This window comes from Cavia porcellus, unplaced genomic scaffold, assembly GCF_034190915.1.
Source record: "Cavia porcellus strain 051 isolate PalLab524CR breed Dunkin Hartley unplaced genomic scaffold, mCavPor4.1 scaffold_28, whole genome shotgun sequence".
In the NCBI taxonomy this organism is placed as follows: domain Eukaryota; kingdom Metazoa; phylum Chordata; class Mammalia; order Rodentia; family Caviidae; genus Cavia; species Cavia porcellus.
The window spans coordinates 46,535,588-46,562,885 of record NW_026947511.1 but is presented as its reverse complement, the minus strand read 5'-3'; the positions used below and the strand labels follow the sequence as shown (position 1 = coordinate 46,562,885).

Here is a 27,298-nt window from a genome sequence, read left to right as displayed (position 1 = left end):
TTGCTACACAGTTCAAACTGGCTTCAAACTCACTTTGTAGCCCAGGCTGACCTTGAACACTGATCCTCCTGCCTCAGCCTCTCCAGTGCTGAAACTACAGGCAGGTGCTAGGATTACAATCACGCACCACCACACCCAGCCTCGAATGGCGATTATCAAGAAATCAACCAAAAACAAATGCCAGAGGGACTGTGTGGGAAATGGAACCCTTCTCCACTGGTGGTGGGAGTGCAGACGGTACAACCACTGTGGAAATCAGTGTGGAGATTCCTCAAAAAACTAGGATGGGAAGGCCAGGGATTTAGCTCAGTGGCTTAAGTGCCTGCCTGGCAAGCACAAGGTCATGAGTTTGATCCCCAGTACCAAAAAAAAAAAAACTAGGATTGGAGGTTCCATTAGACTCAGCTATTCCCCTTCTGATTATCTTCCCAAAAGAATTAAAAGCATCATTTTAAAAAGAAAAAAGCATTATACCACAATTTACGCATACCCATGTTTATAGTGGCACAGTCTGCAATAACTAACCCTTGGAAACAGCCCAAATGCCCATCAACCAATGAATGGGTAAAAGACAGGTGTTTGTTTTTTAAAAATAAAATGGGAGTACTACTCTGCCATAAAGAAAAGAAGCTTGTGAGCTGAGCCTGGCGGTATATGCCTGTAAACCCAGCCTCAGGAGGCTGAGCCAGGAGGACTGCCCTGAGTTTGAGGCCAGCTACAAAGTGCATTCAACTGAACTGCACTGTGAGACCTCATCTCCTAAAACCAAAAAACGAACAAAAGCTTGAGACATTTGTGGCTAAATGGAAGCACCTTGAGACCATACTCTTAAGTGAATTAAATCGGACACACATGTTCAAATGCTGCGCTGTTTCTCTGATGAGAGAAACTGAAAGTGTGGAGGACCAAAGTGTATAATAGATATTGGGAAACAGGAAGAAAATGTTCAAATAAGAAGGGGAACAGAGGCGAGGGATGGGAAAAGGCAGGCACAGGGAAAAAAAGAATAGAAAGAAAGAAATGGAAACAAAAGTCCTGGAAGAAAGGAGGGGGAAAGGGTGAATGGAGGGGAGAGAAATGGGGGAAAAAAAGCACGACCTATCATGGACAGGTACAAATTCCCTATGACAAACGTGACTTTGTATACCTAAAATGTACCAATAAAAACCAAGCAAAAAAAATAATCAAGTGTCCCTATAACACACCAAGGATCAAAAGCAAAGAAAGAGAACTGCAGAAGTAAGAATATCGTATAAACCAGGGTGGCGGCACACACCTGTAATCCAGCACTCAGGAGGCTGAGGCAGGAAGGTCACTCTGAGTTCAAGGCCAGCCTGGGCTACAAAGTGAATTCAAGGCCAGCCTGAATTGTATATAGCAAGACCCTGTCTCAAAAAAAAGACAAAAAAAAGTTGTAAGTTTTTGGGTCTGGCTTTGTTCTGCTTCTCTTAACACTCCACTTTGCGAATACATTTCATTGAGATGATGAATGTGGATTTCACACAAAATAGCAAATATGCAGCAGTGCGTTTTCAAATGCACAGCAAGGTCACTCTGCACAGGCGGCCCTTCTCTAGGGCTTCTCCAGACGGCAAGATGAAACACAGGGTCACCGCGTCCGCCTTGTTCCCTCACTGGAAACAGCCAGCCCTGGACATAGGGCCCTGCAGCTCACACCAGAGCTCTGGGTACCTTTACAGGTCTGATGGCGCAAGCATCCAAGACAGGAGGCCTGAGGTCACCCCTGCTTCTACCCTTCTGCCTTGAGGTCAGCAGGTCTTTCTAACACCTTGACTACTGTGTGCGTAGTGTAACTGTACAGTGTAACAAGACCTTCAGAATAAAGATAACTTACAGTAACACTTGGCTGTGAAATTTAAAAATAGAACACACAGAGTATGTATCACTCCTGATCAGGCAGAGTCCTAAAAATCTTCCTGATATAAAAGGTGAGATGTAAGAAGTCTAGTAAGAAAAGTAAACAGACCTCATTAGTGAGACTCTGGAACCAGAATATAAGGAAAAAATGAAAACAAAGCTTTTGTAATTAAGGAGGGGAAGAGAGGTTGAAGGGAACAGAAGGGAATGGAGAAAAAAGAAGATACATCATATTAGTTACAAATTCCCTGTGATGAATGTTATCACCGTGTATATCTAAAATGTACCAATAAACCAGGCGCGAGACCCTGTCTCAAAAAACCAGAAGGCAATCAATCAATCAATTGCTTTAGGGAGGCCAGATGTGAAACTCAACACAGCTGAGCTTGGATGACAGTGTGACACAAGGTGTGCCACGTCCTTCCCCTGCCCTGCCACTGCTGTGACACCGATGGTGCCAACGACCTTCATTTCCCGGTCTCTCTCCGTTTCTATTTTGCTGGGACCACAGAAGTGATCCACAGGGAACACCCCACACCCACATCTGCCCGTGTCCACTCCTGGGCCCCCGCCGGTCTCCTGGAGCTGCAAGGGCACGGGCCGAGCTCCAGAGGTCTGAGCCTCTGCCTGCACACTGCCCGTCTCTGCTTCAGTCTCCCCAAAAACCACCTCAAACAGAAATATACCCCATCAAGGCCACCAGGGCCCTGCGGGTCGTCACGCTGCCAGGCCGGCCGAGCACAGCACTCACCACAGCGCCAGGCACACGGTGTTGTGGTGGTCCTTCGGTGCCTTCGGGAGCCCCGCTCTCCTGGCACTCTTGGTCCCCCTCCTGCAGTCTCATCTCCCTGGCCTCTACCTGTGAAACTGCAGGGCTTGGTCTTCGGACCACCTTCTCCTCCACACTTTCCTCTCCCTGCGTGGGCTTCACCCAAAGTGAGGTCTAAAACATTTCCAAATTTGTATCTCGGTCCAGACCTTTCCCCCAGAGCCAACCTGGACACCCGGCTGACCCTTGCATCACCACCCTGTTCCTTCACAACTGTCTTCATCTTAGGAACCAGCAGCTCCCCGCTTCCAGCTGGGATGGCCTGAAGAGCAGTGCTGGCTTTGACCTCCCTCACACCCCACCGACACTGCTGACAGAGCCCACCCTGGCACACTGCTCAGGGTGACCCCTCACACAGCCGGGGCCAAGCTCCAGGGCCAACGCTTCTCGGTGGCCTCCTGCTCCTCGTGTCCCCCACCTCTCCAGCAGTCAATCCTCAGAGCAGACGCCAAGCTGAGAGACCCTCCCCTCTGCCCAAAGCCCTGCCCCGCTCCCCGCTCCCTGACTCACCCAGCCACAAGCTCTGCAGGCTTAAAACTCAAACCCTTAGAGAACTGGGCCAAACAAGGCTTGGAGTTCAAGCCTTCGCCCCAGGGACTGGCCTAGGACACGGTCCTCCCGCGACCCAGCTGCAAGCAGACTCCCTCAGAGCAGCAGCTCTCAGGGACGTGCAGAGGGCCGCAGGCTTCGGGGACCCTCTTTTCTGCTCTCATTCTCTCTCAGGGAGTGTTTCAGGCAGTTACCCCATGACAGGCCACAGCGCCACTGTTCTCAATGCTAATGGAATGTGTGCTGGCATATGCTGGTGTTTTCCAGAGTCTCCTAAGAACACAGGAGCAGATAATAAAATTCAGGCAAGATACCATGTATATGTTTTCTACTCTGAGTAACTACTGCAAAACAGTACTCAGTGCATTAATTGTTGTAACTCTCCTACTAACCTGTTTCAAAACTATTATTTTTTTTGTCTTAAAAAAAAAGTCAGGGATTTAGCTCAACAACATTAGCGCCTGCCTGGCAAGCGCAAGGTTATGAGTTCCATTCCCAGTAACAAAAAAAAAAAAGAAGGTATGAGATGAGTACATATTTCTCAGATGAAGAGAAATGCAAATTAAAACAATGCTGAGATTCCATCTCACTCCAGGAAGAATGGCTATTACCAAGAAATCAACCTAGAACAAATGCTAGCAGTGCTCGCGGGGGACCATTCTCCACAGTTGGTGGGAGTGCAGACTGGTGCAACCACTGTGAAAATCAGTGTGGAGAGTCCTCAAAAAACTAGTTAGAGGTCCCATCCAACTCAGATATTCCTCTTCTGTGTATCTTCCCAAAAGAATTAAAAACACACCACAGTGACATATGCGCACTCATGTTTGTAGCAACACAATTTGTAATAGCCAGATCTTGGAAACAAACCAAAAAGCCCATCAAAGAATGGATAAGCTACAAAGCTACTCAGCTACTGAGCTACAAAGGATAAACTTGAGGCTTTTATAGGTAAATGGATACAACTTGAAACCATATTCATATGTGAAATAAATCAAATTTGCATGTGTAAACATTGTATTGTCTCCCTAGTGTAAGCAACTGAAATAGTAAATAAGGTTCAAAATCTGCAACACATATTGTGAAAGGGAAAGAAACTCTTCAAAAGGAAAGAACAACTGGAATGGAGGAAAGGAGAAAAGAAGGAAAAAGAAAAAAGAAATATATATATATACACACACACACACATATACACACACAAGATAGCTAAGATAGTTATATTACTAATTTCTTGGGGCTGGGGACTTAGCTCTGCTGCATAAGCACCTGCCTTATAAGCACGTGGTCTGAGTTTGATCCCTGGTATCAACAACAAAAAAAAAAACCTAGACTAATTTCTTTTAGTTCATTAAAGAATACGGTTTGTGCTTATATTGTCTGAACAATTTTGCACGCCTGTATCTTATAATCTGAGCAACTACTTTGAAGACAATACACAATATACTAACCATTATTAATTTCCTATTATACTGTTACAAAATTCTGTGTCTTTTTTATTGGTTTTTTTTTTTTTTCTTTTTAAAGAAAGGGCTGGGGATTTAGCTCTGTGGCATAAGGTCATGAGTTTAATATCCAGTACCAAAAAAAAAAAAAAAAAAGACAAAATAAATGTTTTCCCCCTCACATATTACTTATGTCAACATGTAATGATCTTACTGTTGCTGTTTTTGGAGTGCCTCCAGGGACAGATCTCAGGCAAGTTTTTTTTTTTTTTTTTTTTTTTTTTTTGGTACCGGGGATTGAACTCATGGCCTTGAGCTTGCCAGGCAGGCAGTTATGCTGCTGAACTACATTCCCAGCCCCTTGCTGCTGTTTTTGAAAGAACTATTATTCCCTAAATTTTATAAGTTTTAATTTTAATGATAAATATCAGTACACATAATGCATAAATAAAGGTGTTTAGGGGCTAATTTTTTAAGTGTATGCAAAAGTGGCAGGGCACACAACCTGCAATCCCAGTATCCAAGTGACTAAGGCAGGAGGTTGGCAAGTTCAAGTCCCACCTGGGCAACTTAACAAGACCCAGTCTCAAAATAAAAAGGGCTGGGGATATGGCTCAATGCAAAGCTCCGGGGTCCAACCCCAAGTACTAAGAAAGTTTAAAAAAAAGAAAAAGTGTACAAATAGTAGCTTAGATAAACACAGGAGCATCACTAATCCCGAAAGTTCTTACGCACAGAAATGCTAGTAAGGGTGGCAAAGGAAAGGCTTAGCACAGAAAGGGCGTCTGGCTGTACCAGGGGAACGCTTTCAAATGTAGATGCGGACTGCAGAGGCAAAACGAAACAGGCGCTCAGTCTCCTCGCAGGACAGGAAGTCTGAGGGGACTGGTCACGGAGCTGGCTTGGCTCCTGGGGCTGTTCTGATACCCAGTGACACCACCGCAGCCCCCAGGCCCTTTTCTCTTACCAGCACCGAGGACTGAACTCGGGACCCTGATGTGCGAGCAGGCACCCTACGGCTGAGCACATTTAACAGCACTTTGACACAGGGTCTCCCCAAGTTGCGCAGGCTGGCCTCAGACTTGCAGCCCTCCTGCCTCTGATTCCTGAGTAGCAGGAAGGACAGGCATGCACCACTGCATCTGGCTTCCAGGCTGTACTTCTGTACTCTCCTGTCCCTTCTGACGATGTCATCACATGACCTCAAAGCAGCTGCGACCATTCCAGAGAACACTTCAACATCCAAGACAGAAGAGGTAAGAACAATGCCAGACTCACAAACTTCCATATGCGACGGTCACAAAGTTACCCCTCCCTGCAAACGTAACCGGCGAGCACTCCAAGGAAGGGGTCAGACAAACAACAGTGTCTGTCACAAACCCGTTCAGTCACAATGTAAGAAAGGGCCTAACGTCCTTCCCTGGACAGACTTGACAAGCTGAACAATGGCGTTAATTTTAAACCGAGTTAGGGGCTAGGGATTTAGCTCAGCGGCATAAGCGCCTGCCTTGCAAGCAGGCAGTTGTGAGTTTGATCCCTGTTACCGAAAAAGAACAACAACAAAAAAATTTTAGACTGAGTTGACCATCAAGTCAGCGATGGCCAGCATACTGGTACATTCTTCCATGTGTTCTTCAGATAAGCCAAAAACACAACTTTTGTTATGCTTGTTTTGCTGACGACAACCACCAACAAAGAAATGATGCCTTAATGACATCTATTACTACTCTGTTGTGTCTTCAAAGAGTAGTTCTATGGCCACTGCGAGTCTCTGAAGAGAGTTAAGTCTGGGGCCCAACAGAGATGCAACGCAGAAAGCATAATCGCTACTAGATGGCATGACTGACTTCTTACTGCAAAGAAGGCTCTGCCAGGTCCTTTCCAGATTCATCAGAGACGGCTCTAAACTCAACAGTCCTCTGGACACAATAATGTCCGCTCATCTTCACCCTACTAGTCACTCTCTCTGTGAGCCACACAGTAAATAAAGAATCATCCCTTCTTCTTATTAACGAGCAATGGAGGAAGCCAGTGCAGACAGAGAATTCTTTAAAATGCCTGTAACCCCAGCACCCGGGAAACTGAGGCGCTGCACCCTGTGAATGCAGGGCCAGCCTGGGCTACAAAGTGAGTTTGAGTTCAAGCCTCCTGAAACTCATGGCAAAACTTTTTCTCAAAAAGATCATTAAAAAAAAGACCTCTGACCAGCCATTTTAAAAATGTGGAATGCGTTATAAATTTGTGTCATCTTTGCGCAGGGGCCAAGCTAATCTTCTCTGTATGGCTCCAGTTTTAGTACATGGACTGCCAAAGCTAGCACTGACCAGCCATTTTAAAGAATTGCTATTCTGTACCTGCCACCAGAGAGAGAGAGAGAGAGAGAGAGAGAGAGAGAGAGAGAGAGAAACTGCGCATGAATTCAGGCTAGGAAAAAGGTTCACTGTATATATCAAAACAGACCACAAACTGAATATAAGTCAATCCCAATGTTGCAAAACTAAACGCCACCCCAGCTGTCACAGTTAACTGCGGTGTCAACTTTAAACAGCCAGCTGGTGGGTTTAGCACAGCTCTGGGTGTGGCTGATGGACCTGCAGAAGAGGGAGGCCCCACCTGGGCCAGGGTGGCACCACCCAACAGGCTTCCAGCCTGGATGGGGTAGAAAGGGAGGGAAGGAGGGAAGGCTCCCTGTTCCTTCAGCGGGCGCCATCTTCATCACCACGCTTGGTGTCTCCAGCCTTCCTGCTCAGACTCTCCGGCCTTGCAGCAGGCTTCCGGGCCTTGCAGCAGACTTCCAGGCCTCCTGGTGTGGACTCAGCACGGGACCCTGCAGGGAGCTCCACGCCTTCGCCTTCTGCTTCCCCCAGCTCTGCAGGCTGCAGCTGGCCTTTTTGCATTCTTCCACACCCGACTCTACAAGCCTAACTTGCACATACATAAATGTACACATATGTATCCTTTCTCTAGTGTCTCCATGCTTTGGGCGAAATACCTAGGGCTGAGCGGTGCTCACCCCCTCCAGCTGCAGCCTGCTGTGCAGACCTCACCGCAGAGCTCGGGCAGGACCCATTCCAGACTCTGCTATCTTCACCCCAAGCAGTTCTGCAGAGATTGCAAACTGATATGGCCAGAGCGAAGCACCTTTATAGTCAAAGAAAGATGACTAAAATGGTCTTCGAAAGTAATCGCTGGCATCAAAAATTTGCCAAAAATATCCACGCCTAACAAACTGTGCTGCTTCTCGCAGTACTGCACGGTGCCAGGATCGTGATTGGCAGCAGTCAACAGGGACAACACAGCAATGGATGCTGGTGGCAGTGGCAGAGATTACATGTTTATAACTGCAAGCTATGACTTTTTTTTTGTCTTTTTCTTTTTTTATTGGTACCAGGGATCAAACTCACGACCACACACTGGCAAGGCAGGTGCTTATGCCGCTGAGCTAAACCTCCAGGCCCTACATATTTATAACTGCATGCCAGCTTCCATCCCAAAGGTTTTTTAGATTCTGGTGCTATGAGCAGTCCTGCAAATCTGTTTCTATTCCATCTTCCCATTCCACTTTCGCAGACTTGTTGGAGGCAGCGCATGTCCTGCTTGAGAACCTTACAGTGCAAAGGACCGGAGCAGACACATCTGAATACCCTCTGGGGTTTTCAGATCCTCATCCCTGAAGGGACTGACATCACCCAAGCTTAAAAATTTACAGATGCCATGCTGTCAGGCCTCACCTCCTCCCAGTGCAAACTCACACAGCTCCACCCAACCTCTCCCCTCTCTTCCAGTGTCCCTATCTTTGGATCTCACACCACTGAAGTCTGTCTCTGTACGAGGCTGTTCTGATCAGGACTTTGTTTCCTTTTGAGATGTCAGCAATCAAATCCAGGGCCTCGCGCATGCCAGGCAGGTCCTCCCCGCTCAGCCCCAGCATCTGCTTTTCATGCCTGCACAGTCTGAAGGGCAGGGCAGCAAGCTTGCACTCGCCCTGTGCCCCCAGTTCCTGGGTCTCCATCTGGCACCTGTCAGTCCTCCGCTCCCAGAGCACCCCCACTTCCTTTCCAAGACCTTCTCCTGGCCTTCCGGAGACGGTCCCCTGGGCACCAGGTTGGCTCGCTCAGGCCCTGCCTCTGTTCTCCATGGTGGGCGCTTCCGCTCACGCCGACCTTCTCCTCCACCCTCCTCCTTCGCGGTGCCCCACACTGAGCTCTAGCTGCCATCCTGGCTTCACATGCCCCAGAGTCCACGCCTCTAACTCCTCTCATTCAGCTCCCATTTGTACTTCAAATTGGTGATAAAGTCAAAGTTCCATCTTTTCTCCAAAAGCAAGCTCTTTTCTCGTTTTTCCTGTCACCAAAATTTAATAGGCATCTTCTACCACAAGCTGCTTCATCTCTAACGTGCCATCTGTCACCCCATCTGTCACCTCCTTTGATGGCAACAGGACCTAATACACTCCTCCACTCCAACACAGCCTGACCATAGTGCTCACTCCAGCAGAGCCACCCCGGCCATCTGGGAGCCCACTGCGCTCTCCTTCTCTGGACACACGGCCCTGAGAGCAACCCCGCTTCCCCAGGTGCGGCCAACCAAAGCCCTTGTCCTCCTAAATCAAGCTGCAAAGCCCTTGACCCTCCCAACCCGCAGCCCTCCTCGGTGCCAGGCCTGGCCACCTGCTCAGTACTCCGTCACCCCCACCCTCACTCGCACTGGGCGCCTCTGCTGATGTCCCCTCCCTCTACCACAGAAATTCTGCTTCTTAAAGTCTAAGACTGACCAAGTACTTTGCCTCCAAAAAGAAGCATCCCCAAACACAGCCTCTCCTACCTGCTCTGTATACGTCCAAGTCTGGCCTCTTTCTCTATCTGCCCCTTTTAAGAGACTTGTTCGGCGGAACTGAAATGGCTAAAGGTAATTTAATTAATTCCTCCATTTTAAAAACCAACACCTGGAGAGCAGGGGACATGCCCCTGCTTTTAAAATCATCACTGCACGGGGCTGGGGATTTAGCTCAGTGGCATAAGCGCCTGCTTTGCAAGCAGGCAGACGTGAGTTCGATCCCTGGTACCGATAAAAACGAAAAAGACAAAAAAAAAAAAATCATCGCTGCACCTAAAACAAGGCTGTACAGAAGTATTAAGTAAGTTCTTGTTAACCAAGATAAACTAGGAGGTAACTGTTATATATTTTAAAAGCATCCTACAGTTTTCTTAAACTAGGATTTTTAAAATTCATTTTAAAAACTTAGTTCTTGTACTCTTAAGGCTTAAAATATTAAAAACCTACACACTCTCCAACAGTCTTCAGGACAATTCCCAAAAGAGCAGGTGTAGGCGTCACGTGTGGGGTGGGCATGACTGGACCAGTGGCCGTGCCAATCCACGATGTACCAAGGCGGCAGAGCTCAAGCCCATCAATCATGCCAGCTCCGAGCTAACACACCACCGTGGTGCCTGGCACCAGGTGTACCCCCAGGCTCCTCCTGTTACAGGGTTTCTCAAGGTGGCTGGATCCAGGGTGACTGATTCATACTGCAGCGCTGGGATGGGGGGGTGCCTGCTGGGTCAGCCCACTGACTGGACTGACACTGTTCTAATGCCAGCAGAGTGGAGACGCTGTAAAGGACAGAAAGCGGTTTGTCTCGCTCCCTTGCTGCTTTTGCCGTCTTCTGCTACCTCGAATGGTTGCCCCTCTATCATGGCCACCCCGCCTTGGAGCCAGCCAATTATGCACTGAAACTTCTACAAACTGTGACCTACAAGAGACAAGTAACGAGACGATTACTTTTGGCTATTTTAAGTCAATGGTAATATACACCTGTAATTCTAGCATTCCGGGAAGCTAAGGCAACAAAATCACAAGTTTGAGCCCAGCCTGAGAAACTTACAGACGCCATCTCAAAATAAAACATTAAAAAGAGCTGAGGATACAGCTAGGGTGAAGGCCCCAGCAATACAAAAACAAAGCCTAAGCAAAACACAAAACACTACCCACATAAGCCAACCTGTACAGTGGCAACACCCAAACAATCTGAGCACCTGGGAGGCTGAGGCAGGGAAGCCTGCAAGTTTGAGCCCTGCCCGGACTATAGGACTGGTCTGGAGCCACATATGATGGTACACACGTGTGACTCCAGCACCTGGAAGGATGAGGCAGGAGGATCATCAGGAGTTGGGTCCAGCCTCAATTTATACAGCGAGACCTAGTCTCAAAAAAATTAAACAACCACTCTGTACTGCATTAGTGAGACCTTGTCTTCAAAAAATAAGAAAACAGGAACAAAAGAACAAATAAACAAAACTACCCAAGCAATATGTGAGAGTTCTTGGTTGCAAGCAACAGAAACTAAATATGGTTGCCTGAATCCAAACAGAATGTAAGCGAACAAAAACCAAAGAATCCAAAAACTGGAGCAGCAGGGACTCTGGGCCGGGCCTGCAAGTGGGTCCTTACCACAGCCCTCACCTCGACATATTCTAGCGGGGAGCAGCCCACCTGGAGCACAGCCTGGAGCCTCTAGCCTTAAGGGCAGAAGGGATCAGCTGGCCCCTCCTCCTCTCCAAGACGGCATCTTCCAGCAGACAGGGCCTCTGTGCTAAGGACGGAGGCCTGGCCAGACAGCCCAAAAGTCACAAACGCCTCTCTTCCCACAGACATGAGCGCTTCCAAAACCATACACAGGTCAGTCATCCAGAAACATCCTCTGTGCTTTCTGATTTAATGGCAGAAAAAAATAAATCAACCATTTAATACCCACTGAGCCCTCACCATCACACCCAAAGCCTCCTAAGAGGGGCCGAGCGTGGGCGACCACCCCTACCACGGCCTAGGCCCTAAGCTCACATCCTGCACAGGCCCTTCCCAACCCCTACTCTTTCTTCCGCAGCACAGTACTTCTAGTTAAAAGTATCACTGGAAGAGTAACCCGCTGGAACTATTTTAAATTTAAAAGTACATGCTACTCAGGCTTCTATGAATTTAAAGTAACTTCTTAGGCATCCACAAGGGATTAATTCCAGGACCCCTGGCCCGCACCCACAGCAGCACGACAGCTGTGAGTGCTCAGTCCCTTGTACAGAAGGGTGGAATACTCACATGTAACTTACATCCTTTCTCCCGTGTTTTAAGTCATCTTGGGATCACCCATACAACTCAGCAAAAATGTTTAGTGATCCAGCAAGAAGGAGCAAATAGGAAATTCCAGCAGTAAGAAATGAAAAAAAAAAACAAAAACAAAACTGGACTGAAAGACCGTAAGCGCCTGCTTGCTGCCCCTGAACCAAGTAACCACATTCAACTGCATTATCTATGCAGCAAGGAGTTTTATTATTTTTACCTAAAGACGGCTCTGTACAGTGGTGACAAATATGTTTTTAGCTCAGTGGCATAAGCGTCTGCCTTGCAAGCATGCACTCGTGAGTTTCATCTCCGGTGCCAAATAAATAAATAAATAAATAAAGTAAGTGTGCCTTTTCACAATACACCTTTAAAGTTTTTAAACTGGGGCTGGGGATTTAGCTCAGCAGCATAAGCGCCTGCCTTGCAAGCAGGCAGTCGTGAGTTTGATCCCCAGTACCAATAAAAAGGAAAAAGACAAAAAAAATAAATAAAATAAAGTTTTTAAACTGTTTCATATCTAGTTAAGATGAAATTTTAAAGAACTTCATTTTTAATTTGTAATAAAAGTTTACCACTTGATTTTTTTCAAAAAGGTTAACAAGGGGCTGGGGATTTAGCTCGGTGGCATAAGCACCTGCCTTGCAAGCAGGCAGTCATGAGTTCCATCCCTGGTACCAATAAAAAACGAAAAAGACAAAAAAAAAGTTAACAAACTGCAAGAACCTGTTAACAAAGGTCTTAAATAACTGGAAAAAGAAACTTACCAAAATGCAAATACTATGGAAACAGCTGTTACATTACATTGTTCAGGGAATAAGGAGAGGAAAAAGGGTCAGGACAAGTCCTGTGCTGATGCAATAAAATAAAACTTCTGTCCACAGCTGTGTGAATCCATCAGGCTTGCACAAGCTGGGCCGGCTGTACCCCTCTTTAATGGCACAGAGAACTCATGCCATAAAATAAAAAGGAGGTCACATTGGAAGGATTTTCCTGGAGCCAGAGGCAGCCCCAAGGCTCAAACGGCTGGGGATCCACCACTCCCCGATGTGAGGGTGAGAAAGGTTTGCCCTCTGCAGGCCCTGATCCTGGTGGGCCTCCACTCCCTCCCAGCTCAGGGGGAAGGGCTGTGGTGGACAGCAGTGGATAGCACCTGCACCTTCACACTCCAGAAAACTAGCTCACCTCTTTTAGACTCCTCCGAATTCCCATAAACTCTCTACTCCAACACTCTAGTTATTTTCACTCAACTGCACCTTGCCAACAAAAATCTCAGATTCTGAGCCAGGAACAGCAGAAAACACCTGTAATCCCAGGTACTCAGGAAGCTGAGGCAGGAGAATTAAAACTTTGAGACTATGCAATTTAGCAAGATTTTGCCTCAAAGAAAAAAAAAATAGTAATAAAGGGCTGTGGATATAGCTCTGTGGTAGAGCACCCCTGAGTCTAACCCTAGTACCACAATGAAAAAACCCTCAGATTTTGCATTCCACAAATCTAAAACTCCTCAGTTGAAAATACTCTTTATGGATACCATGGCTCAATTATTTTTTAAAAAAAACTACCATAAGTCTGGGTGCGGTGGCACGTGCCTGGAATCCCAGCATTTGCAAGGCTGAGGCAGGAGGACTGAGCCTGAAGCAGGAGGACTGCAGCAAGTTCAAGGCCAGCCCAGCCTGGGCTACAAAGTGAGTTCAAGGACCAGGGATATAGCTCAGCAGCACAGCACCTGCCTAGCAAGCATGAGGTCCTGAGTTCAATTCCCAGTACCAAAAAAAAAAACAAAAAAAAACCCAACCAACCCAAAGTAAGTTCAAGCAGAGCACGGTTGTGCATGTCTATAACCCCAGCACAGGGAGGCTGAGGCAGGAGGGTCACAGAGTTCAAGGCCAGCCTGAATTATACAGCAAGACTTTGTCTCAAAAAAAAAGTTGTTAAGCTTATAAAAATACCACAGAAATAACATTACACACAGACAATTAATGGATTTATCTTCCTAATTCATCTTATCAATATAAAATCTACATGTCTCACCTTATTACTGTTAAAGGCAGACTACCTGCCTGGTGGTATGGCACATGCTGTAATCCCAGCTATTTCCAGCTATTAAAGTGGCTGAGGCAGGAGGATCACACATTCAGGTACATCCTGGGCAATTTAGCAAGGGTCTAACTCAAAACAAAAACCAAAGAGACCTGGGAACGTACCTCAGCTGTAGAACATCTCTGGGTTTAATGCTTAGTATTGAAAAATTTAAAAAGACAAACTACCCAAACTATGAATTCCATTGGGAAGAAATTAAAAGCCCTGAGCCAGGAAGCAGCAGATGTAGTAACGATGACTGGGTGCAAGGCTAACAACCAAGTCATTTGTGGGAAGAGAAAGCAAAGGAGAACATTAAATGAATTTCCAGGTATGATCACGATAACCATGCATTTACAATCCTAGTGCAAGCTGGGCGTGGTAGTGGACATCTGCAATGCCTGCAGCTGGGAGGCTGAGGCAGTGGGACTGCCTCCAGGCTAGTCGGCTTGGGCTACATAGTGAGTTCAAGGCCAGCCTTAAGTACATTGCAATCCTGAGTCAAGAAACCAGAACTTAAAATGAAGTATTAGTTCAAGATGTTTTTTTTATTTTTGTTTTGGGCACTGGGAATCAAACTAAGAACCTGGCACCTCCCAGGCAGGCACTGTATTGCTGATCTATATCCATGGCCTATGAAGTTTTAAAAGCAAAATTGCTTATAGTGTATTTTACTGAACATTCATAGAAAAATCAGCACTGTTCCTCTTTTCACAGGAGAAACAGTACATGTCTGAAACAGTACTTCTCCTCTGCTTATCACTGCTGAGATATTCTTACAAAACACTCAAGTGTCAGACACTCAGAGAAAGACAAGAATTTATTGTTTTAGGAACAAAGAAATCAATTAACTGAAAACAAAGGCTATATATGGGATTGCCTCTTGTTTTCTCTTTATAACTACTTCTCCTTGTTTTACATGTACATGCTAATCCCCTGTAGAGCACAAAAGTTTCACTAGGTCTCTAACAAGAAACTCATTTTCTTCCTCTTGGAAGTGCTTACAGCACACCCCAGCACAAGGCCAGCCCAGCCCAGGCAGCTTAGCAAAGCATCAAGACTGAAACCGGGCGGGGACAGAGCTCAGTGCCAGGGCCTCAAGTTCAATCCCCAGTGTCAACAAAAACCAATCTCCCAAAAAACCCCACCAACAACATAAGATAATGGACAAGTTGTCAATTTCCTATCTGAACAAGAGTACAAAGATGTCCTTAAACTAATAATTTTTAAAGCTTATTTGGATAAAACACACCACAGACTTGCAGAAACAGTCCACTTCGCACAAGTGGGCACACACACTGAAAGAAAGAAAAAGAAAAAATGAAAAGCCGAGAAAGAAAAAAATGAAAACTCTTCTGTGCGCATAGGATACACTTCCAGGGCTTACATGTGATTATGGGTACACTGCTCTATTTCACAGTAAATACGGAAGCTGAACTGCAGTGATCTTCTCGAGGCCACGCCGCGTCGGCAATTTGGAGGCCGAGTGGGAATGGACTCAGAAGTGTCTTTCCGACAAAGTGCAAGGCCACAATCCCTGCATTGCTGCCCATCCCACAGCTGGGGGCCTGCACACGGCTGAAGTGAACGCCCCCAGCTCATTTGGACTCATTCATGGCCTCACGAGGGAAAAGTTTAGATGAAAGATCCACTTTCCCAGTTCCTCTGCGTGGTCTAAACAATGAGCCAATTCAGAAATCAGCAGACCCAGTCTGATCCACACTCGAAAGCTTTTTAGGAGCTGGAGGCCAGTTAGACAAGACTCCACAGCCAGCCTCTCCTGAAACAAACGCAGCCTTCAGTCCTGCCCTCAGCCTCACAAGAACTGACTACACACACACACACTCCATTCCACTCCTAGCATCTCCCACACTAGACGGACTCTACCACGTAACATAACCAGACCTCAATAAAACTGAATTTTTCTATGAAAAGCCAGCAAACCTTTGGTCTCCACAAAACTGTTCCCCAAACTTCCGTTTGCAGCGCATCTCCGAACTAGCATCATGCTCCAGATCTAGCCTGTCTGAAGTCTCCTGGGTTTGGAAGGTGACAGTGGGCCCAGGGAAAAGAGGGCCCTAGAAGGCGGCCTCCCTCGCCTGGCCCTCCTCTGCTCCTCAGGACGTAGGCACACTTTCTCCTCCTCAGCAGCCCCTCCCGCCACTCGAGAACACGATTTCTCCAAACTCTGATCCCAAAGCAAGCCGCTCCCTGTCAGCTGTGGGTGCTGGGTACACTGCCTCAGCAATGGCAAAGTGACATGCTACCTGCACAGCTGACAGGTGTGCAAGAGCCTGCCCCCCCACACACACACACTACACGAAACACCAGCCAGGACCTGGTGGCTGGAGAGTAGAGAGGAGCCTGGCTCACCTGTCACTGTCCTTCCACCACGTTTTATGCAGAGCACAGCACATGGGCTGGTCACCTGTCCAGGCGTGTCTCCTGACCACACTGCCACAGCAGAGGCAAGGGACTCCAGGGTCACCACACAGCTCCTGCAATTCTGCTGGAGCCTCCCATCTCCTCTGCAGCTCCACCCCCAGCCTCAGTCTTCTTGCCCACTTGGACTCACCTGTGGGCAGCAGGTGGTGCCCTGTAACCTCCACCTGGACACATAGTCCCTGCTGCGCGTTACCCATCCCCTTTCACCCAGCCTCACATCCAAGGGAAGAAGGCCATTCCGTGGGATCTGCTGGTGACAGAGACAGGAAGCAGCAGAGGGCAGGGCGGAAATCAGGGGGGGGGGGCAGCATAAGCACCTCCACCTCCAGCCACACCGCCTGGCCCCCCAGGCCTCACTAGCCAGGGCCACCCAGCGAAGTGTGCAGACCCTGCTCGGTCACCCAGGCAGCATCTGCCTGCTCATACACTGTCTCCCATAGTTGTGTCTCGAGTCCCACAAAGCAAGAGTTAAGCTCTAATGCCACTGTGCCCCGGGACAGAGCCCAGCAGGACTGCGAAAGTCTGGGGAGGGGCTGGGACTACAGCTCAGGGGCAGATCCATCACCCAGAAGCACAAGCTGGGTTCAACCCAAAGCAGCTCAACCATAACCACGTAAAGAAACAAAAGGCTCAGGAAGGAAGAAGCAAGGCAGAGAACGAACGCCTTTTTCCATTCAGGGTTCGGAAGCAGATTTCATTCTAGAAGCCTAGGTTCCAGTGAGACAGATTCCTGAGGTAAGTTCAAGGCACTTTCTCAGGTGTGGAGAGGCTTTCACTCAGAAAACTGCCCTTGAGCATATTCTCTTACTAAATTCAAAGTTTCTCTTTTGCTTCCACCGTCTCCCAGTCCTGGAGACTGAACCTGGGCATCATTCCACAGAGCTCTGTCTCCAGCCCTTTGCGATTCCAAGGCAGGTCCTGAGGTGCCAGGGAGGACCTAAACTTTGCAATCCTCTGGCTTTAGCTGGCCCATGCTGTGTTTACAGGCAGGGACCACCATAGCCAGCTAACATCAAATTTTCTAAACCCTGCCTAAAAAAGAATTAAAACGGGGCTGGGGATTTAGCTCAGTGGCATAAGCGCCTGCCTTCCAAGCAGGCAGTCGTGAGTTCGATCCCTGGTACCGATAAAAACGAAAAAGACAAAAAAAAAAAAAAAAAAAGAATTAAAACGATGATGGGAAGATTTTATGACCGTCCCTTTCTAGCCTCCACCTCACAATTACCTACTCTGATACTATTAACTTTAGAATCAAGATGTGACATACACTGATGGTTGTGAATCGCTATCAACAAGTCATGAAAATAGCAACTAGTAACCATGACTACAGCAGGCTCACAGTCCCAGTCCCAGAAAGCCGAGGCAGGAGAATCCAGTTCAACTAGTCTGGGAAATAAGCAACACTCCACCTCAAAAACAAAACAAAGCAAGCAAACAAAAACTAGCAACTATCTCTTGATTAAAGTTTGTTTGAGCATCTATCTGTACACTGACACTAAGTTCCAAGATGTTAGCAACAGAAAAACCCTCACCCCCAGGGCTGCAGCACTAGAGCTGGGGTGTGGCACATTATGGATCACTGGCCCGACAAATCCTGAGACAGGACAGACTCTGTGTCGGAAAGGAACCCCAGTGGCCTAGGAGAAGTCTGTCCAGTAGGGTTCAGAAAAGAGAGCCAGACACGGTGGTTAACACTGGTGATCCCACACTCTGGGAGGCTGAGTCAGGAGTCACGAATCTGAGATTAGCCTGGGCTACTCAGCAAGTTCAAGGCCAGACTATCTTTAAAAAGGAATGAAAAAAAGAAACATAGCCAGACAAAAATGCCAAGTCTCAAGGACTCGCTTACATTCTGTTGGAGAGAAAGGCAATAAACAATAAGCACGCAATGTCTGGTGGGCGGTGTGCTGCAAGGAAAAGACAGCACACACCAGCTCACCTCACGTCACCGCACAGGCGACCAATCGTTAAGAGACTTGGGGACAAGGCCACCAGCAAGTGAGACCCGACATGAGGGAGTGAGCCACACAGAGGACGGAGGAGAAGCTGATACCCAGGCTGTGTGGGGCAGGGAGGGGGAGCAGCAAGAGGCAGGATCAGAGCCCGGAGACCAGGTATCGCTCACGGCCTTAAGAGGTCACAGTTGAGATGTGGGATTTACTGTGCAGGAGATGCAACCTGGCAGCTGTGGTGGAGGCTAGAGGAGTGCGGGCAGCAGCAGGGAGGCTTGGCCACAGGCCAGCGGTCAGCACGGGTGGGGGCACAAAGCACAGCACAGGCCCAAGTGGGGGCTGCAGGGGCATTGGCCCAGCTGCAGACGGCCAAGGAAAGGACGAGTCACCAAGGTCACTGGCTTCCACCTGAGCCACTGAGTACACAGACTGCTGAAAGAGGACAGTGATTCCTCTGCTTTTTGTTGTTTTTTGGTGGCTGGAATCAAGCATTCAGTTTGTGCTGAGTGTGTGCTGCACATCTGTAAGCCCAGCATTCGGGAGGCTGAGGCAGGAGGATCACTGCCAATTCCAGGCCAACCTGGCTACACAGTGAGACCCTGATTCAAAAAAAAGAAAGAATTCAGTTTGGGGACTGGAAGTGGTCAGTGGATTTGAATCCACCAAAAAAAAAAAAGAAAGAAAAGGAAAGAATTCAGTTTGAGCATTTGAAGTCTGAAACACATATCACCAGATTTCCAAATGGAAATATAGACCAGGCTTCAGGCTACACACATCTTGATTTCAGAAGAGTGTGCAGGGCTAAAAATAGACATTTGAAAATACTCAAGTGAAGCTCAGCCTAGTGGTAAGGGGCCATACTCTCAGCTATTCTCAGGAGGCCGACACACAAAGATCACTTGAACCCATGAACCTGTGGCCACCCTAAACAACATACAGAGATCCCACCTCGAAAAAACAGCTGGTGTGATGGTGCACACCTCTAATCCTCACTTTCACGAGGCAGAGGCAGGAGGATTGCCGTGAGTTCAATGCCAGCCTGGGATACACAGCAAGATCCTGTCTCAAAAAAAAAAAAAAAAAAGGAAAAAAAGAGAAAATAGATCAGTGTAAAGACAGTATTTAAAGGTGGGAGCCAGGTGTGGTGGCGAACATCTGTAATCCCAGCACTCTAGAAGGCTAAAACAGGACGATTGCAAGTTAAGCCCAGCCTAAACAATTCAGCAAGGCCCTGTCACAAAAACAAAAAGAAAAAATACAGCCCCCCTCGTTTGCAGAGTGAGTTCAATTCCCAGCAAGACCAGAAAAGAAGACTGTGCCCTGACAGGCTGCAGTGAAAGGACAAGGAAAACGTGCAGCCTGGAGGAACACTGGGAGCTAGGCCGGCGCAGCACCGAAGGTGGGGAGGACGAGGGGACAGCACGGAGGCCTGGCTCCCACAGCAGCCGGCGACCAGAGAAGCGAGGACCCACAGCAGATGGGACAAGGTAGGGCCTGAGTGGGAAGGGACAGGGAGGAGTGGGGAGCCATGGCTGAAGAGCTCCACCACCGCAGGGAAGACGGAATTGAGCAGGGAGCTGGAAGGAAGGACACAGAACTCTTCCATTCATTGTCCGCATGCAGATGGTGAAGCGATTTAGACAAACACCCCTCTGGGAACAAGGTCTCCAACTGGGGAGCAGAAATGCCCAGTGAGGTGACCGGGTGCAGGCAGCCCACCTTCCTCCCGGATCCAGAGCCCGCCGGGGGCGTGGTCTGCAGGCCGTCCTGCCACCTGCTCCTGGGCACCTTGGAGACAAACACTCGGCCCCCAGAGTCTCTGCCCACAGAAGCCCCTCAGCTTCGCAGTTCCTCACCAACTCTGCCGAAGAGGGATGGCTCACCGTGGGAAGAGGTATAAGCAAAATCTCAACAACTCTGTCCTTAAGTTTTCTTTTTCTCGGGGCTGGGGATTATGCTGCTCAGCGGCATAAGCGCCTGCCTTGCAAGTGTGCGGTCGTGAGTTCGATCCCCGGTACCGATAAAAACGAAAAAGACAAAAAAAAGTTTTCTTTTTCTCTTGGGGCGGGAAGGAGGGCACTGCTGAGGTTTGAGCCCAGCGGCCTTGCACTGAGCCACAAGCCCAAATATCTCTGATTACTAGAGTATTTTAAGGCGGGGTTTTGCTAAGCTTCCCAGGCTGGCGTCAACTTTGCCACCCTCCTGCCTCAGCCTCCCAGACTGCTGGGATCACAGAACTGTGCCACCATACCTGGCTTCATGTTTTTCTCCTTTAATAAGTGTTTTTTTTGTCTTTTTATTTTTTATCAGTACTGGGGATCGAACTCAAGACCACACACTTGCAAGGCAGGCGCTTATGCCACTGTGCTACATCCCCAGCCCCTTCTTTGATAAGTTTTAATGCACAAGGAAATCTAACAGACACAATTTCTGTTAGTACTTATGTCACCCAGGCTAAAATAGACCCTTCAGAAGCCAAGTTTGGGAGCGCATGCCTGCAGCCCCACTCACCTGGGAGACTGAGGCAGGAGGACTGCCTGAGTCCAGCCTGAATGACAGAGACAGACCCTGTTTAAAAAAAAAAAAAGACTAAAACATAAAAAAACCCTTTAGGAGCAGCTTTAACTTTTACAGATACTATGATGTCACCTGGTGTGGATTCTGTCTCTTTGACCTTCTTAGGGTATTTCATGCTCCTAGACATTTCGACTGTCTGTGTCAAATCCCCAACTCTACAACAAACAAGTGTACTCCTAGTGGCTCATTTCCCCTCATCACAAGGGAGAAGAGGGGCAGAGGAGAGGAGCAGCCTCACTGGCACCGCGTTAGGTGGCCAGAGCTGAATGCAGCAAAGACGGATGCCACACTGCCAATTCGGCCAAGAAAATCTCACAAAATAAGTTTCAGACTTCTGTTTACTAAAAAGAAGTGCCAGGGAAGTAACAGGACAGAGCAGTAAGTTTTGCAATTGTATTCATTTGCTACTTTTTGTAAGCACACAATCTTGTTTTAAGTATGAGTCTACTGTTAAATTGCAAGTGTGTGTGTGTGTTTGACAGGATTCTGCTATGCCGTTCAGACTGGCCTGGAATTTGCAGTGATTCACCTGCCTCGGCCTCCCAAGAGCTGGGGTTCCTGGTGAGCACCATCATACCACTTGACAAGTTGTCTTTTTACACACACTACACACACTAATGGTGGACAGTGTGGCTTCCAGTCCTAGCTTCTACAAAGAACAAAACCCTGAAAGCATTCATGAAATAATCCAAGTGCAAAATCCTTTCAGATCTTAAGATTTCCCTCCCAGATCTTTCTGTTTGTCCATAACAAAGCAGCAGTTTCTGAGTGACCTGCATTTTACAGTCTGTCCAAATCATTCGAAATACTTCTCACAAAACTATCCTTTTTGAACTCACACTTGAGTGGTTTGTGCCATGTTTAAATCGCATAATTACAGTAACAAGCACAATAAAACACCCGCAGAAACAGGAGTTCACCCAAGTGGCTCTCTGCAAGCCCCCAATTCAGCTTCTGGGAGGCCAGGGCTGGTGATCCTGACCCAGTGGCATACCCTCCCTGGCCCAAGCTGGCTGAAGTGGAAGTCGGGGAGGAGCCTGTCCACCGTACATCGGGTCACAGGACCACAGGAGGCACCTCTGTTATCACAAATACTCAAAACTCAGAAAGGCAGCCCAATGGTAACAATCAGCAGAATGAATGTATAAGGGGGGTTTCCTGGTTACTTTTAGTTTATCTGGAGGAAAAGAAGGCAGAATTTTAGAGCAGAGACTTCCACCGTGCCAATGCCCCCAGCCCTGAACCCTCCGCCCATCTCCTGGGTAACTGTCCCCAACCTCTGGCTCAGCGAGTGCCCTGCAAATGCCCATGCTCACTAGCCAGTTCAGAAGTTCAGCTGCTGCGCCGCTGGCCTGTAAATAAAGCTTTCTGGGGCTGACAAAAGAGAATGCAGGAGGGTCTGATGCACGTCAGTGACCGTCAATGTTCTCATCTCTTCCGCACACTTGTGTCTCCTGATGCTGGCTATGTTTATAAACCTAGGCTCCGTTTCTGTTTACGTTACTATCGTACCACGTAACGTTCTGTAAATCATTCCCTCTTGATTAAAGTCATTAGTGTCCATTAAAAAATAAAACTGAGTGGAACGTCCTTTTAAGTTTGAATTTCACTGTCCCACAAAGCGTAGCAGCCAATACTTCCAGTCTCTGGCACATCTGCTGAGAACATAAAAGTTCTCCTGGAACTAACAAATTACTTCCCTTCCAACACAATTATATAACCTGCGAGTTCAGCACTGCCCTGGAGATTACTCTGTGGTCCAAATCCCTCCCAATTAAAGGACCCCATCTAAACAACTCTGGACAGGGAGGGAGTTGTTTTTTTTTTTTTCTTAATTCTGCCTAACAGAAAGCTGTGGCCACAGTAGGCTCTTTATTTCAAACGCACTTATCCAGCTGAACTCAACAAGTCTAAAACGGTTACACTCCATTTTCTTGTTCTTCCCAGGCTTTAGCCGTAACATCCAGGGAATCTGTAATTAAAGATTTACATGATTCTTCTGCTCATTAGCCAATGTTCAAAAAGAAATTCACTAAAGGAAACACCATAATTAAGCAAGTGTAATCCATTTCAAAAATGTCCTTCTTCTGAGAGGCTGAGGCAAGAGGACTGCAAGTTTGAGCCCAGCCTGGGCAACATGGTGATTCAGGGAAACTATTTCAAAAATAAAAAGGGCTGGGGAACATGGCTCAGTGCAAAGTCCCTGCAATCAATCCCTAGCACCAAAAAATATTTCTCTTTTAACGAATTAAAATTTTAAGCACCGTGAACCAAACTGATGTCACTTGCAAAAGGCAGCGGGGTTAACAACATTAACACTGCTAATGTCAATATGAAATAAATAAAACCTGTAACAAGAAAACAGAATCAAATGTTTGCTTACAATCTAAAAAGGATTCCAGTATATCCAAAATACTCACATGTTTTCAATTTCTAGTATGATTTTTTTAAACAAAAAGCCATGCATCATTTATATGACTAAATTATATAGTCTTCTACTCCTAATTGGGGTGCTCACAGACTTAACCATGGTAATGTAGTAAGATATGTTATTATGCTAATTCATTTCCCCTCCAGTGAACAGCTCCAAGTCCATCTGATTTCCCATAATATGATATAAAGAGAACAAAGCCTACAGAACAGTAGCCAACCCCAATAATTTTACTTTGCTCCAGTATTCCAAAACAGTACTCGGTTTACAATACGGTCTCACTTGGCATCACTAATACAATGCATCTCTTTGGTGGGCTTTTATAACATATGCTAGGGCGCGAAGTACACATTTCCAAATCTCCCCTTCTATTTTTATGCAAAAGAGCACACAAGGGATCCATCACTCACCAGCACAAATAATGCTTCACTAATTTTCTTCAGGCACTAATTTAAATTTAAATATCTCTGGAGAGCAACCCCCGGTAGTCCAGTCTGTCCCTTTCATCACAGCTTTTTTCATAACTAAACCGGTCAAGTTCCTTTCCCCCATTTCAACAGGAAGCACTGCACTGTGGCCGGGCCGCCAGAGCCCACTGCTAAATGCGGGAACGTGCAACACGCTGAATTTCACTGTCCTTCATTGTCTGCAGTGTAACTGCCATTTTACCACCATGCACACGAGAGAAATGCGTTCCCACAGGCATCTTATGAATTTCCAGAGCAGCTATTCTTCGTGGATTTACAGAACATGTGCCTTCTCTGAATTCCCTTCATCGCCCCAGAAACGGCTTTAAGGGGAGGCAAACACAGATTTATTTACTTACTTGGGTCACCCCACCCCCACCCAGGGAAAAAAAAACTGAATTCTAAAACATTATTATGTGCCTAGCAATTCTGATTTCCTAGCAGCTTTAATCCTAAAGGGTCTTCATCACACGGGAAGGGAAGAATGCCTGGGCAGAGATCTGAAAATACCGCTTTAGATCGTCCCAAGAAAAATGAAAAATTTTCAGTCCACAAAACAAAACAACAAAATGATTTTTATCAGTTGTCTTTTCTTCTCTGGGCAATCCCATAAGGGCGAAGCAGCATGCCGCGGAGCAGACAGCTGGCTCGGGCTGGTGCACAGCGCCCTAAGTCTCCCGGACCCCCATTCCCCCGCTCCACCCAACACGCGCCTGGGGCTCGGAGGCTCACATAATCCCCCAGGCACCCCAAACCCGCCGCCCGGGAGGCACAAAGGCCGCCTGCGCCTCGCGCACCGCGGGCCCGCACACGTGTGCATGGTGACACGCGCGGGGCTGCCCTTCTCGGGTCAGAGCCGCGGACACGCGGGTCCCAGCCGCAGCCGCGCCGGCAGCTCCCGAGTGACAGGCGACGACCCCGCGCGCCCCCGCCGCGACCCGCGGCCCCTGCGCCGCCGCCTGAGGAGACCCCGCCCGAGCTCGCCGGGCCGAGCGGCGCGTCCGCACCCCGGCCCCGGCCCGGGCCCCGGCCCCGCCTCACCTCCTCCTCGCTCTCACTGCGGAAACACAGGCACGCGGCCCGCTTCTTGTAGCCGTCGCCGTCGTAGGTGCGGGTCTGGTTCGACTTGAGCTTCATCATCCTCCGGGCCCGGCGCGGGTGCGGTGCGGGTCGCTGGAGTCGAGGGGTGGGGAGCCCGCTCCGGACGGCCTCGCGCGCGCGCGCCCCCGGCGTGCCCGAGGGGAGCAGAAGGGGAAAGCCGCTTCTCCGCTACACGGCTCCGCCGCTGGCCCGCCGCGGCCGCCTCATTCCCCCCGGCCCAGGTCCCGCGCCGCCGTCGCCGCCGTCACGGCTGCCGTTGCCGCTCCCGCCACAGCCGCCGCCCCCTCTGTCGCCGCCACCCCCGACGACGACCACGCCGCCATCTTGGGCGCGCTGCGTCAGCGGCGTAAGGCCGCGCCGGGCTGCCGGACGGCGGCGCGCTCGTAGCGCAGGCCGCGTTCGGGAATCGCGCCCTCCCCATCCGCGTGGCGTAAACGAACGTCTGAGGCGAGAGCGGCGCGCTACGCCCGGCGGCCACTACGTCGGTAGCGTAGGCGTGGAGCGCGCGCAGAGGAAGGCGGGGAGACGCGGGTGTGGGCGCCAGGCAGAGACCCGGAGGTCCTGCTGCGCGGGGCTTTGGAAAGCGGGACCTTGCGGAAGGTACTCCGCGAGCTTGCTGGCTGTGGGCCTAAGTCACGTCTCAGGCCTCTCGGCGGCGTCGGTCTGTTGGAGAGGGAGGGAGGCTAGGGAGAGGGGTAAGCTCAGGGGCTGAAGATGGGATGCGATTAAAAGCCAAGGAGAGGGGCTGGGGATTTAGCTCAGCGACCAAAGCGCCTGCCTTGCAAGCAGGCAGTCGTGAGTTCGATCCCTGGTACCGATAAAAACGAAAAAGACAAAAAAAAAAAAAAAAAAGCAAAGGAAAATGCAGCGTGAAGTGGCTGAGCTGGGGGCGGGGCGGGGCGCCAGTTCATGTGCATTGACAGCCCAAAGCTCCGGAAGTTTTATGCGGCACGGTGGCTCTTAGGAAGAACCAACATTTTTTTTTCCCTTATGTTAAAGACCAAAGGAAGAACCAACATTTATTCTGCAGTCCTTTATTAGTGCAGAAGCACATGCTACGTTGAGGATGGACCTCCGTGGTAGAGCCCTTGCCTGGCATGCCAAGGACCTGGCGTCCATCCCCAGCACTGCCAAATAAAGGAAGACAAAACACCAAATGTTTCTCCTTTTTGAAGGTGCAGAGGGTCGTTGTTTTGCTTTATGACTGTCTCACTGTGTAGTCCAGGCAGATTATCTCCATGCCAGGATTACAGGTGGGCACCCCTGTGCCTGGCCACATGCTTCCTCCTAAGGTATAGGAAAGGGCCAGGTGTGTGAGCGTGTTACACATAATGTATAATATGTATAATGTATAACATAATTATGTTACACATAATTTAAGCCATGAAAAAAATATATATATATACATATATATGTGTGTGTGTGTATATATATATATATATTCCAGGGAAAGATTTTTGTACAGATCTAACAATCTCCAGGAAAGACAAAGGGATATCACGTGTACCTGTTCTCTGCTGCCCTGACCAAACCTAATACAGCACCATTCTGATGCCTTAGTCTTTAGAAAATCCTCTGCAGCATTTGTTGGTGAATTGTTTTTTATTTTTTGAGACAGGGTCTCACTGTAGTTCAGGCTGGCCTTGAACTGGCAGTCCTCTTGCCTTAGCCTGAGTGCTGGGATTACAAGTGTGCACCACCACACCTGGTCTGTATTTAGTATATAACCCAACAAGATCTAGATTTATGCCAAACTGAGTTGGAACTTCAATTACATCACTTTTTAAAAACTGTATGCCTCAAAAAGTTTTTAAAAAGTAAAAATTCGGGGCTGGGGATTTAGCTTAGCGGCATAAGCACCTGCCTTGCAAGCAGGCGGTCGTGAGTTCGATCCCCAGTACCGATAAAAATGAAAAAAGCCAAAAAAAAATAGTAAAAATGCGTTTCAGACATGGTGGCGCACACAGGAGGCTGAGGCAGGAAGATCATTGCGAGTTTGAGGACAGCCTGGGCTACAAAGTGAGCTTAAGACCAGTCTGCACTGCATAGTGAGACCCTGTCTCAGAAAGACAAAGGAGAAGAGCAAGAAGCCAACAAGAAGCTAAGACATCCTGTGAGTCGGTACCATGCACCAACTGACTGGCAGAGAGCCAGACGCCAGTCCGTCCTGCACACAGGCAGGAAGAGAAGAAGAGCCAGTGTTCCTCGCTGCCCGCCCCTCATAAGCAGCAGGCTGATCTGGAGAAACACAGGCTGGGATGATAGCTGATGAAGTAAATACAATAATGTTTGTAGCGTTTATGTTTCACTGACTTTGCGGGCCTAAAACTGGTAGTGTGATCATTATTCAGAGGATAATGACATGCAGAGTGGCATCTCTGGGGGATCTCCTGAAGGTGGTGGCCATTGTTAATTCCCTGTTTTGTTCTGAAATC

At 48.3% G+C, this 27,298-nt stretch overlaps 1 protein-coding gene and 1 non-coding gene across 2 annotated transcripts in view; both read right to left on the bottom strand.

Moving 5' to 3' along the window:
- Nudt3 (nudix hydrolase 3) overlaps window positions 1–25,191 on the bottom strand; it is a 71,737-nt gene extending 46,546 nt beyond the window's left edge. The window contains exon 1 of the mRNA XM_063239038.1: window positions 24,804–25,191. Within this exon, the coding sequence (XP_063095108.1) occupies window positions 24,804–24,902 (99 nt within the window). The 5' untranslated portion in view covers window positions 24,903–25,191. The remainder of the gene's footprint in view (window positions 1–24,803) is intronic.
- LOC111758018 (U6 spliceosomal RNA) lies at window positions 6,911–7,015 on the bottom strand. Its single transcript, XR_002792260.1, has one exon. It is a non-coding gene; the product is annotated as a U6 spliceosomal RNA (small nuclear RNA).
- Window positions 25,192–27,298: the final 2,107 nt, after the last annotated feature.